This window comes from Barbatula barbatula (assembly GCF_947034865.1).
Source record: "Barbatula barbatula genome assembly, chromosome: 23".
Classification (NCBI taxonomy): Eukaryota; Metazoa; Chordata; class Actinopteri; order Cypriniformes; family Nemacheilidae; genus Barbatula; species Barbatula barbatula.
The window spans coordinates 13,254,487-13,266,585 of record NC_136786.1 but is presented as its reverse complement, the minus strand read 5'-3'; the positions used below and the strand labels follow the sequence as shown (position 1 = coordinate 13,266,585).

The window sequence follows — 12,099 nt, the reverse complement described above, 5'->3', positions numbered from 1 at the left end:
CACAGCGGTCTCCGCAAATGGTTGTGCAGCCTGTTTTGTTTATATGTCTGGGGAATAAAATGTGCTTTTTACTTCAAGAACGACAAAAACCACAAAGCAGAATATACAGCGCATGAGGACACCCCATTTACCTGTTATTAAGTGCAACATTCACGACATTGTTCAACAACAAAATATCCCAGCAGAACACTTAAACCCCCTCGCGCTCCACAAGAAGTCATACGGCCAATCAGATGGGAGCTTATAATTGTGAGAAATCTTTTGTGTGTTTTATACATCAGACGGCCAGTAAATGCTCTGCGGGTACAAAGTGAAGTCGACACTACAACAACTAGATAAATAAATATACACTATCGGTTTTAATCCATGTTTTAGACTGCGAAAGAGTGACAGAAAAGCAAATTATCTCACGGTTACTCTCAGTTTATTCAGGTCTATAAAAGCACACAGACAAAGATGGACCATAAACACAACGGGGAAAGTAGGAAAAGCACACGGCGCATATAGATTGAGCTCGAGTCTGGTATATCGATGGGACTGGAGTGTCTGTGAAGGTGATGGGCAGGTCTGTGAGGACCAACAGACAGTCTGACAAGACTACAGCTCAGTCCCGCGGCTTTGAGGAGGAGAAACCAGACACGCACACACACAATATTCATACATAGCTCTCTGACAGCTCCTGAAGGAGGTGAGTTCACACTGAAGCTGAGATGTGAGCTCAACTTTTATACATGAAAGGATGAAAAGAAAACGCAATGTTTCAATCACAATTAATTTAAGATTACATTCCTTGTTGAAAAAACAGCATATGCTGGTTTGGTAGGTTTTGAAGCATGGTAGCCGGTTTGTGCTGGCTTAAGCTGGTCCTAAACCAGCTCAGGACCAGTTTAAACCAGCACTAACCAGCAACCATGCTTCAAAACCTACCAAACCAGCATATGCTGTCTTTTTCAACAGGATTATTCTTGGTGTTATTGCCCGAAATGTACAGCTTGATATCTAGTTTTGGTGTATGCCATCATCGTTGAGTTTTGTTAAGTAAACGATTGACATCAGTGATTCATGCTTTATAAACTTGTTTTAGGTTATTAATATTTAGTTTTAAAGACATTTCAGGTTTTATTTTGTAAAATAAAGAATTTTGGCAAAGTCTTTAAGTTCACCCATAAATGAAAATTCTGTCATCATTTACTCAGTTTGATTTTTTTACTCCGCAGAAGACAAAGATATTCTTTAAAGCAATCAGTCACTTGCATTGGTTGTGTTTCCATACAATAGAATTGAATAGGTGTCGCTGCTGTTCGGACCAAAGTTTCTGAAGAAAAGAAAGTCATACAGGTTTGAAATGACAAGAGGTTAAGTAAATCATGTTTGGTTGAACTATCACTTTAAGTCATCACTTGATGGATCTCAAAGCAAAAGCTTTGGTTTAGCACATAAAATTACACTATGATATGAAACCACAGAATATTTTAGTACGAGAGAGAGAGATATAGATAGAGAGACATGAGATACAGCTGAGGAGTGAGGAAGTCCAACCTGCAATTTCTGTTCTTTGATCTTTTGCAGCATAATGGCCAAAGACTTGGTGAAGTCTGTTAGGTCCTGGTCTGGCGTTTCCATCAGCTTGCAGTTCTGAAGTAAAAGAAGGTTGGATATAAATTACAAATTGAAAAACAATATGTGTATTTAATATGTGTAATTAACCAAAAATTACAACCGCTTAAGAGAAAAACGTAAACCTTTTAGCAAGTGACATATAGTCCTGATTCACTAGAGTGCATTTTACAATTAACTTGATTTCTACAAAATTACTTAATATAAACAAGACATACATTTAGTTTAAAATAGGACAGTGTACAGGTTATGTTTACTTCCTATTTGCATTAAATAAATCTATATGACCCTTTATACAGTATCACTTACACAAGTTACACTTTCCATGAGGTTCAATTTAGTACATAAACGATAATGCACATTATCCCACTTATTACAGAACTACCCATGAGTAAATAATAAAACATGTAATATTCATTTGGAATGTGTTATAAACTCATTTATAAGAAATTTGTGTTTAATGGGAAAAAACAGGGAAGTGATGCATTAAAAATGTTAGCAGAATTCATTAATCCAGGCTCATTTGAATTTATTTACATACTGTTATTCATTGTTCAGGTTTATTTTAATTCAAAGAAATCTGTAATAAAAAAATTACCACATTTACTAATCTTGGTTAATGCTATTCATATAATAATGCAGTGTTAATGTTTATTTCATGTTGTATAGAACCATTCTGTAAAGGGCTTCCAACATATTATCAAATATATATTTAAAAAATGGTGTGACAAATAAGAACGATTTGGAAAAACTAGAAAGCACTATATATACAGTAGAGAAAGCCTCTTGAATTGAAGAAGAAAGTTGAGAAACTTAAAAGATGCTCGACTAGTGCAGACAAACAAGTGCCTCTTATGTCCGATAGTGTCTTGTTTTGTAAATGGGATCTCTTGCTGAGAGAATTCTTTGAGTGTCAGGAAGGACAGAGCGTCGTTGTTGGGCGTCTTCTGCTCTCAGTTCCGCTGAATGGGTGCATCTACACGCCCCGTCGCAGGTGACTTCTCACTCGCAGCAGGTACCACAAAACCCCGCATCCGCACGTCAGCTCAAGAGCTTGTTCCTGTTGTTGCTTGATCTCTCCTTTATCCTCCACATAGCTTCACCCCTGTTTTTATTCCTTTTTTAAGCCCATTTAAATTCAAGCTTCATGGTCTGTCAAACTTCCGTTCCCTCCAAACCCGCATACACGGGCTTAGGAATGAGATAAAACGCAGGATTATAACAATGCAAATAACCTCTAGTACTCATTACATTGCAGAAGGTTTTCATTCAGACTGACTTACAGAACGCCAATTAAAAAAAATGACAATCCTGCAAGAGCAACGTGAAGTTAAATGCTTTTCTCAAGGGCACGGAGGGAGCTTGTATTGCCAATGTCACAAAGCTCCGCCTCTCGGCACATCACACCTACCTATCCAGGCTGACGTGAAGCAGACAATAGTACGCATTAGAAACCATTATAATTGTACATTTTGTCCACACCGGACATGGCGCGGTGCGACTATCCCATCGCATCGGGCAGCGTCCGGTGTAGACAAGTTGTAATCTGATCCGCATTAGTTTCAATAAGTACAAAATTAAAATGCATACTTCTCATAACAACATATTATTGTGTTGTCGGTTTCCCATATTGATTTATTCATCGCAGCCTGCCACACTATCAACACTGGCCGCCATGAATAGATTTTTCATGATTCCCATGCACATTTTTATTTTTTTATTTGAAACCGCTTAATACATTGTAGAGTGAAGGCTGTAAAGGCTGTTGAGACAAACAAGTAATATAGCCAAAATCACCTCATATATCCGCTCTTCAATGTAAATGTATGGGGATTATGTCAGACAATGTCGCGTTTATAGCAGCAGTTAAAGTAACAATTGGTTGGACGAAACAGGAGATGTTATCGGGTTGTGTTTAGTCACAATTCTATACTCATTTATGTCTGATAAGAGAACAGATAATATGTGAAAATAGCATTCAGTTGTGTTGGTAGACAATACAATGTGACAGATCATAGAGTAGAAGCGAAACAGATTTCAAGCGCCAATGTCAAAACTAGACCCAACGCAAACACGAAGTGATGACGTCACAAATATGCTAATTAAACTCTTTTAAAATCTCGCGAGAAACACTGAATGTGCCATATATAGATGGTTCTCAATTGGTTTTACTTCAGAAAAAGAAACTAAATCATAAAATCAAATACAAAGTTATAAAAACAAACATGTAAAATTGACTCAAATTACCACAACACACCTTTTAACAAGACATAAGGCTGAAAAGGAAAATGAACAATTTTGGTTTCGAAACATCTCTTTAATTTTTATTATTTTGGCAGCCAATACTTTAACAAGAAAAATAAACTGTGGCTGAAAGAAAAACTATAATTTATCAATACTGCAAGTAAACCCATATTTGTATTTCATTTTACCAATATGTCAGGCATCCTCCCTATGTGTTGGCAACCCAATTTCACAACCTTTTTACAAAGCGACAGGTGCTAAAATACCATAGAGTTTGAATAAATGCATTGCTTTTTTATAGAAAAAACGAAAATATGCAAAGCATCTTACGCTTATTCATTTTCATTTCATCTGGTCAGTCGCATTTTATCAATTACGTTCAGTAATGTTTCCCCCCTGTCCACGACTATAAGAACAGATCTGCGGCCCACCAGCTGAGAAGCACTGCTTTATATAAAGCAAGAGCAGCGGAAAACGGTTTAAACTGAATTAATCAAAAACTCGCAAGATAGAAAATGAGACAGAATGTACAAATGTAAGTAAGGTTGAAGAGTCTTACCATTCCTCCGTAGAAATCCTTGACCTCGGTTTGGATTGAATCAAAATCTCCACTTATGTAGTCTGGGAGAAAACTTAATGTAAAGAAAGAGAAAAACAAGATCAGGGAGGCCGATGGGTTAAAAAAGGAAATCATCGCAATTTGTGCACCCATCCTAGACTTAATTGATGTGAAATAGAGGTGGGCCTGTGATCCAAGCCATGGAAAACTTCACTGACAGGACCTCAACAAAACCATTCAATTGGCTGCCAGTCACCGCGTTATCTGCTCACCGTCATGACAAAAGCAACACAGATGGCCTCTTTGACAAAGTGAAGACTAGAAAGAATTGATGCACACCATGGTGATGCTGTGTACCTCAAAACTGAAGCTACATAGATTTACACTATATGTGAAAGAAATGGCAAGATTTTCCTCGCTCAGATGGGCTGAGAAAGACGGATCATGTCGAAGCTTTTCCTTCAGAAAAGAAAGGCAGTGTCTGTATTGGCAGACGTTAATGCACACAGACTCGACGTTGAGATTTCACGCTCTGCTGGGTGGTGCATGTAGCTGTAATGCGGCGGCGTGGTATTTTAACACTGTGGCGGATAACAGCGAGAGCTCTATCTTCACCTCACTGCTGCGTTTATGGCCCAAATGTAACTGGATTAGAAGCAGGATGTGTGTATAAAAGTGCAGCGATACTAAACTTTCCACTGTTTAACTGCATCTCTGCATTTTTACCGAGGTGGTGGTTATTAGCGCCGTTCGCTAAGAGAAGCATCGCTATCATTACCGAACAATTTGTCAGAATTAATCTTCAGCACACACTCTTTGTGTTACGTAATCATTTGTCACACTTTTTGTATGGTTAACTCAGACTAGCATTGTAATTTTTCCTACTATGGTAGTCAATGGTGACCAAGACCTGTTTGGTTCTCTGTGTTTAACAGATTTTGAACAACTCAAAGGGTTTAGTAAATGATGACAGAATTCTTGGGCAACCTGTCCCTTTAACAAAAGAAAGTCAAAACATGTGGGTGCGTAAATGTTCATTTCAACACAAACCGTTCCTTTAAAAGCCACTACAATCGCTCTCATTAAAATCCTCAGATCACGAGATAGAATGTACCCGTGAAATAGCGCATCGTCCAGGAACGTCCCACTGGCTTTGATCCAGGATTCAATGTGCGAGAGAAAGCAATTCAAAGCAACAAACAGTTTTCAAGTTTCTCGTTCAGGTCTCTGCGACAGACTCCTAGTTAAACAAGAAGCCATAAATAACCCTCAACGGTGACAGTTCTGTGGCCACATTAAGGTGAAGCTAAATGAAACCTTTCCTTTTGACGTTTTATCAGCGAAAACCCCTCTTCCAACTGCTGAGCTCAAATTGGAGGCAAAATACACCTCTTTTACATTCAAATTAAAGTGTCACTTAAAGTTAATCGTAATGTAGGGACTCTCTCGTTGGAAAAGAACTCGATTCGAAGGGGCGCTGAGAAAATTAGAATTAAGAATTGAAGTAATTTCGTAAGGTCAAGACCGATGGCAACGGGAGACTGCGAGACGAGACGCCCCGTCGCATCAGACGGTTGATTCGTTTTGTCACACACAAACAGACAAGACATATCGACGAGATCACAGTTACCGGCCTTGGCTTTCTTGTTTTGTCCTTGTTACGCACTTTAGAACAACAGGTATGAGAATGTCAAAGCAAAGAGGTGGAGAGCGGGCTCCCGAGTGACATTGAAGAGAAAAACGACACAAATCCTCAAAGGTCTTCCAATTTGACACTGCCAATAAACTGCGAGACTGCTCATCAACTGGGTAGCGCATATTGGCTTGGTATCGTGTGGTGCGCTCTATTTTGTACGTCAATAAGCCCACTCAAGACTTAAATAACAGATCATCAGTTTTATGCCTCCCGGTTTTTACACACCACTCTGAATATCAAGAGACCTCTTCAGCTGTTGCTTCATTACAGACAAGCTGGTGAAATCATGAAACCTCCAGAGTGGATCATCCGAGCAGACGATCAGCTCTTGATTATGCCTCACGGTTTTCGACTCCTTCGTAATCAGCAAAGGTCACACGAGCGCTTCAAAACAACCGCATGACAGCTAACATGCTAAACAATGGTACGTTACTGAGCTTGTGTATGTGTCGGTTAGAACGGCTAATTTGTAAATCGGTCAAAGAGGACAAATAGGAGGCTTATCTGCAAGGCTCATCATAGATGTATCCTCTGAGTTGCAAAAGCAGGTTGTTCAGAGGATGGTCATGGTACTGATGTGACAGTCAGAACATGAACACGACTACCTGCAATGCTGTTAACCACAATACTTTGGATGACCAATCACAGAAAAAAAACAATGAAGGGAAATAAGGAAAAGGGATATATATATATATATATTTACTGTTTATATGTGTATACCTGGTATATCATCAATGTTAATCCAAGAAAATGCAATAATTCAATTAATATTGCATTAAAATTACAAAATTACTTTACTTAAATAAAAAAAGCCAGAGACTGCATCTGGTACTACAAATGTTTTTAAATCAATTATGGGTTCCCTGGGTGGTCCAGAAGGGGTACATTACAAAGGGGTACACAAAAATTGTGGATTCTTCCTAATAAAGGAAAAAAAAGATTCCACAAATTGAGGCACCACATAGATTTTTCTACATATTAATAAAACACCAATGCGTAGTGGGCCCATAACCATACTTTTATATTTTAAATAATTAAAACAATATATACTTAATAATAATTGTATTTCATAAAAATATTACACTTTTTGCCTGTAGTGTATTTATTAAATTGGCTTTATACATTTGTAACACGTTCCATAGAAATATATTTGAAATTAATGGATAAAAACGTAAAATAGAAAATGCACGAATTGTGTTGTTCCTGGTGTGTTGCATCTGCTTTACAAGCATTCTAAAAGTACTGCACGTTAGAAATAAATTGCTAAATATTCCAAAGTTTGACTACAAAGATGGTTTTTCATAAACAACAATGTGGCAAATTACACATTTTTATTTGCTGATTGTAAACCTCTTTTCAGCATTTATTCTCATTTTATACGTGCAAATGTTAGCCTTCTAGAAAGGAAGTGTACCTATAAACATCTTAGTATTAAACAGGTCGCTCTTGCAACTTCTGCTAAGAATAAAATTGCCATTTTTTTGCAGTTAATCTTAACTAACAGAAACCCTGCATAAAGTGAACTATGAAACCACACAGACTTTATGGAAACAGAATGGATTTTAAGAATTAAAATAATTCACTTTTCTGAAGAGCTCCAAATACTGTATTTCTGGGCCAAATACAGCAAAACACGAGGGCTTTAAAAACAGAAACTTAGACATATACCCTATTAACAGTTAATAAGGCATCTGAATGTTTGAAGATTACCCGCAGAGGAATCAATGTTAATAATCCAGACAGTCTGGAACCGGAAACCTGCTCTGTAATAACGTACCATCTGCAACGGCCAGAATATTGCCAATACCGGGTTCCCAGCTTCGGTTCAAATAAAGCTGAGCTTTCTAAACTAATCAAAGAGTACCGGGAAAGGTCAATGCAGTAATTACATTTAAGGCACTGTGCGATAATAACAGGATATGTCTTGATCTGTGCACAAGCTTCTCTGAAGATTTCTCTCCCTGTCAGTTTCTGTTTGCGCAGGGAGATTAAAAATGAGTAATCACTGAGGATGCATGTAATTAGGTAAGTACAGAGGTCCAGCAGACTGAGTTCTGCTTCTCCACCAATCGGACTTGTGGGATATGTCCAATCACTAGTTAAAACAAAAAACTCAAACTTCTGCTGGCAAATGTACAAAACAACAGCAAAAGATGACACAATCATGCATTACCATTAGTTACACAATGTAGATGTTGGGACGTTAAATATTTTTAATAAATTCCCTCAAAAAGACGTCAAAATGAGCCTCATTTCCAAACACAGAATGTTTTGCTTGCCGCTCAGATGCAAATTGTTTCCAGCAGGTGTAGATTCCCCTGTGACGGCGCATATGGCTAAGTGTCTGGACGAAGGCTCCTATACCGTGTTTTGAGTAAAATCTACAGATGACAACAAAAGCATACAAAGTAACGCGATGACAGCTACAAGAGAATTGATGGATGTGACACAGGACGCTTGCATATATGCATTCAAAACATATTGTTTATTTTTTACAACGTCCTTTGAGGTGTCTGGCCGTACTGCTTTAAGCTGATAAGCTGAAAAAAACAAGCTTTCGGTTAAAACACACTCGGCTAGCAAATGCGCTGAACGGATCATTAGCTCCTCGCAAAGTCGTTCTTGCTATCTAAATATGCCTGATGTTACAATAAACCAGCTGTAAGGGAAACAAGTTCAGTTTTTGTGTGCGGCTTATACAAATCTATTTCATCTTCTCATTTTCTAAAATCCTATCTAAATGCATGAAACATAAGGATTTTTGAATCCTTGAAATGGTGGGTTTTAATAACGCAGTGGAATTGAAATAAAGTAGGAGTTTTGTGAATTCTAATTTATGTTTGTTAGTTTTGAGGTCAACTCTATGCTACTGTACACCCACGTGAGAATAAACAGATGTTTAAAGGAACAGATCACCTAAAAATGATCTGCTATGTGCACACAATCATTGGTTTACTTTTAAGCAGTATCTAAATCAGACTACTGAGATTAAAATAAAATGCATTTTTCATAACCAGTCAATATCTATTGGTCAATACACTGGTTTCAAGATTATTTCAAATGGATTATACAGTTCTAGTTCATAAATTACTCAATGGCTGAAGCACATTACATTACAAACATGCTTCTTGAATGTATATAACTATATTAAATATAATCCGTCATACAGGTTTAAAACAACATTAAACAACAATTAAATAATTACAGAATATTAGGGCTGTCAAATCGGTGAATTGATTCCAATATATGTGGGGTGTGTTTTAGTTTATATATACAGTATATATATATATAAATAATGGACAACCATAACGCACTCACACACACACATTTATTTTGGACTTGATTTACTCGGATTGATTTCACAGCAAAACAGAATATTCATTTTTTTTGTGAAATATTTATATAAAAAACAAATGCACCAGTGTGTGTTTTGTTCCATCACTCAAATCCTGTGCTTGCACAGTCTGAGTTTTATTTGTAGGTGGAACCAGAAAGGGACCAAACAAGAGAAAACAGTTGAAACAGCTCAAGGGGGTATGGAAATACTCAATTTAGAGAGCTCGAGATGAATCTAGCCTGTCAGACACAGACAAAGGGTGATGGATTAGGAGTCAAGTCTTCTGAAAGCACCCTGGCAAACGGGATACTCTTGTGGTCTTGCAGTTGTGAGAGGCAGCTAAACTGCGTAGACCCCAGTACCCTGACATCACCACATCCATCTCTAACCTTGACAGCCGAGACTGAAATTAGGGGTTCTCACCTCTCACGACGTCCCTCCGTGAGCCGGTAAAGCTGATTGGCCCCTCCGTCGGCACATGCCCGGATTTCGGCTGAAACGGCACAGAGAACACGTAAGGGGCTCATTTCACACACATAGGATGTCACCTCAAAAAATCTCAAACAGTTACATTACAGCACAGATCTGGAAGAAAAAATTATTGAAGTAATAAATATCATTGCAATTGCATTATAAGACTATATGTTTTAGGCTATTTTAGACCCCCAGCCCGGTAACTGCTGAGATGCTGAAATTAAAACAAATAGATTATTCCAGATCATGGTCAGGCTGACAGTAATGGCCCCCTTGTGCCTTTCCGCAAAAGCACTAATCATTTCAGGATGAAGGTCAGACTGTCCTGTCAGGATCATCATCGATTCTGATAAGCATGGTGAGCCTCGTCATTGTCAAGGTAAGGCCGGTTAGAAAGTGAAACCATGTTAAATACGACACTGGTTTTGGAGAGGAATATGACAGCCATTAATGCATAATTTCTTTAGATTTACTGGTGGATAATACCACATGCACAATGTTGTTTAATGTTGTTTTTTACTGTACCCATAACATAAAAACAATATAAAAGCAGTGGATTCTAAAAATAATATTACATGCAAAACCTTGTTATATTTAAATATATATATGATTTACTAGTTAAAGGTAGAGTTCATCCCAAAAAAAAAATTTCACCCTCAGGTCATTCCAAACCTTTATGGATTCCTTTGTTCTGTCACATATAAAACAAGATATTTTGATGAATGTTGGTAAACAAACAGAATTGGCCCCCATTGACTTCCACTGTAAGGACACAAATCACTTCTCAAAATATATTTTGTGCTCCACGGAAAATAGAGTCATAAACAGGTTTGAATAACATGAGGATGAATACATTTTGGGATAAATTATCCCTTTAAGTAATGCATCTTAAAATGACGTTTTTTGTTAATAATTGTAATATATTGTCGCTGTCCTTCTGAAACCTTGGATGTCCAAATTTGCAAAATCCTGTATTGCATTAAATACAGCCTTGTCAAAGTTTACAAGCACTTTTAATACTTTTCATATTAGGCTATATATTTGCAAAGCCCAGTGACAAACATTGAGGGTGACCAATAATAATGATTAATGGCAAATCATAAAGATAACAAAATATTGAGATACAAGGTTTCAGAAGGACAGCAGCGATATTTGTGACTTACCGATCCAAGTTTAGACATTTCAAATCGTAAATCTATTAAAAACACAATTTTATGTTTTCTAATGCATTCTATTCTTTTAACGTGAGCATGAACACCCAAGTGTTTCAATTTGCTATGCGGCGCCGGGTGACAAATCTGGGAAAGATGTCGCACCATATGCTTAATGCAAAATGTACAAAAAGAACATCTAAGTGACATTAAAATGATAATCCTGCAGACTTTGAAGTTGAGCAGAAGTTCACTGAAAGTGCTCCGACTTTCTCTTCTTTTGTAACTGATGAACTAAAGCACAGAGATGTGGGATTGTCTCTCCAGACAATAGCAAGAGGCAAGAAAACATGAATTTACACATTCTCGCTGAATGCATAGTTATTTTAAACCAGGTGCTTTGAGAACATCTGCTTTCCTTTGAAGCCGTTTCTTCCTATTTATCAGGAGAGGGTTGGTTATACCTCAACAATCGTATTATTTAAAAGCGCATTTATAAACAAACAGACGTGACTTTATGCCTTTTATGTTTTCCGAATGCATTCCGATATAAAGAGAGCGAACATTTTCACGGCTGAGTGAAATAAAAACAGTTTTTCGGGGAAAAGCACTCAGATGCTGTGCTCATGAGTGTACGGAATTTGTTACAAAGATCATGTCAAGACGAATGTAATCTTGTCAGCACAGTTGGTTTATGGCCAAATGTCAGGGGAACAGGATTGCATCATAAGCCACATGAATAATGGAAAGTGCAAGACACTGTTGAAATCCTAGTGGACACCTACTGGCCTTGAGTGAATTGTTCCAGTTCTTGTAGCTCAATTCTTTATGGTGCATATCCTGTAAGTAACTTGGGTAAAAGCACCTGGCAAATGCATTCATGTAAATGTAAATATTTTTTTAAAATAACTTCCCTTCAGGTGTCAATTCACGGTGCACAGTTAAACACCAGAACAGTTTAATTGCTTCAGCTTTTTCTTCCAGGAGGTTGTGGGAGTGTTTGAGGTAGGCAGTACCTTCA

The 12,099-nt window shown here is 37.6% G+C and overlaps 1 protein-coding gene across 3 annotated transcripts in view; it reads right to left on the bottom strand.

Annotated features, from left to right (window-relative positions):
* The window catches only part of tpk1 (thiamin pyrophosphokinase 1), a 43,716-nt gene that overhangs the window by 20,873 nt on the left and 10,744 nt on the right, over positions 1 to 12,099 (bottom strand). For all 3 annotated transcript variants that reach the window (XM_079447565.1, XM_079447564.1, XM_079447566.1), the window contains exons 4-6: positions 9,877 to 9,946; positions 4,421 to 4,493; positions 1,540 to 1,635 (exon numbers count right to left, since the gene is read on the bottom strand). In XM_079447565.1, coding sequence (XP_079303691.1) covers positions 1,540 to 1,635; positions 4,421 to 4,493; positions 9,877 to 9,946 — 239 coding nt within the window. The remainder of the gene's footprint in view (positions 1 to 1,539; positions 1,636 to 4,420; positions 4,494 to 9,876; positions 9,947 to 12,099) is intronic.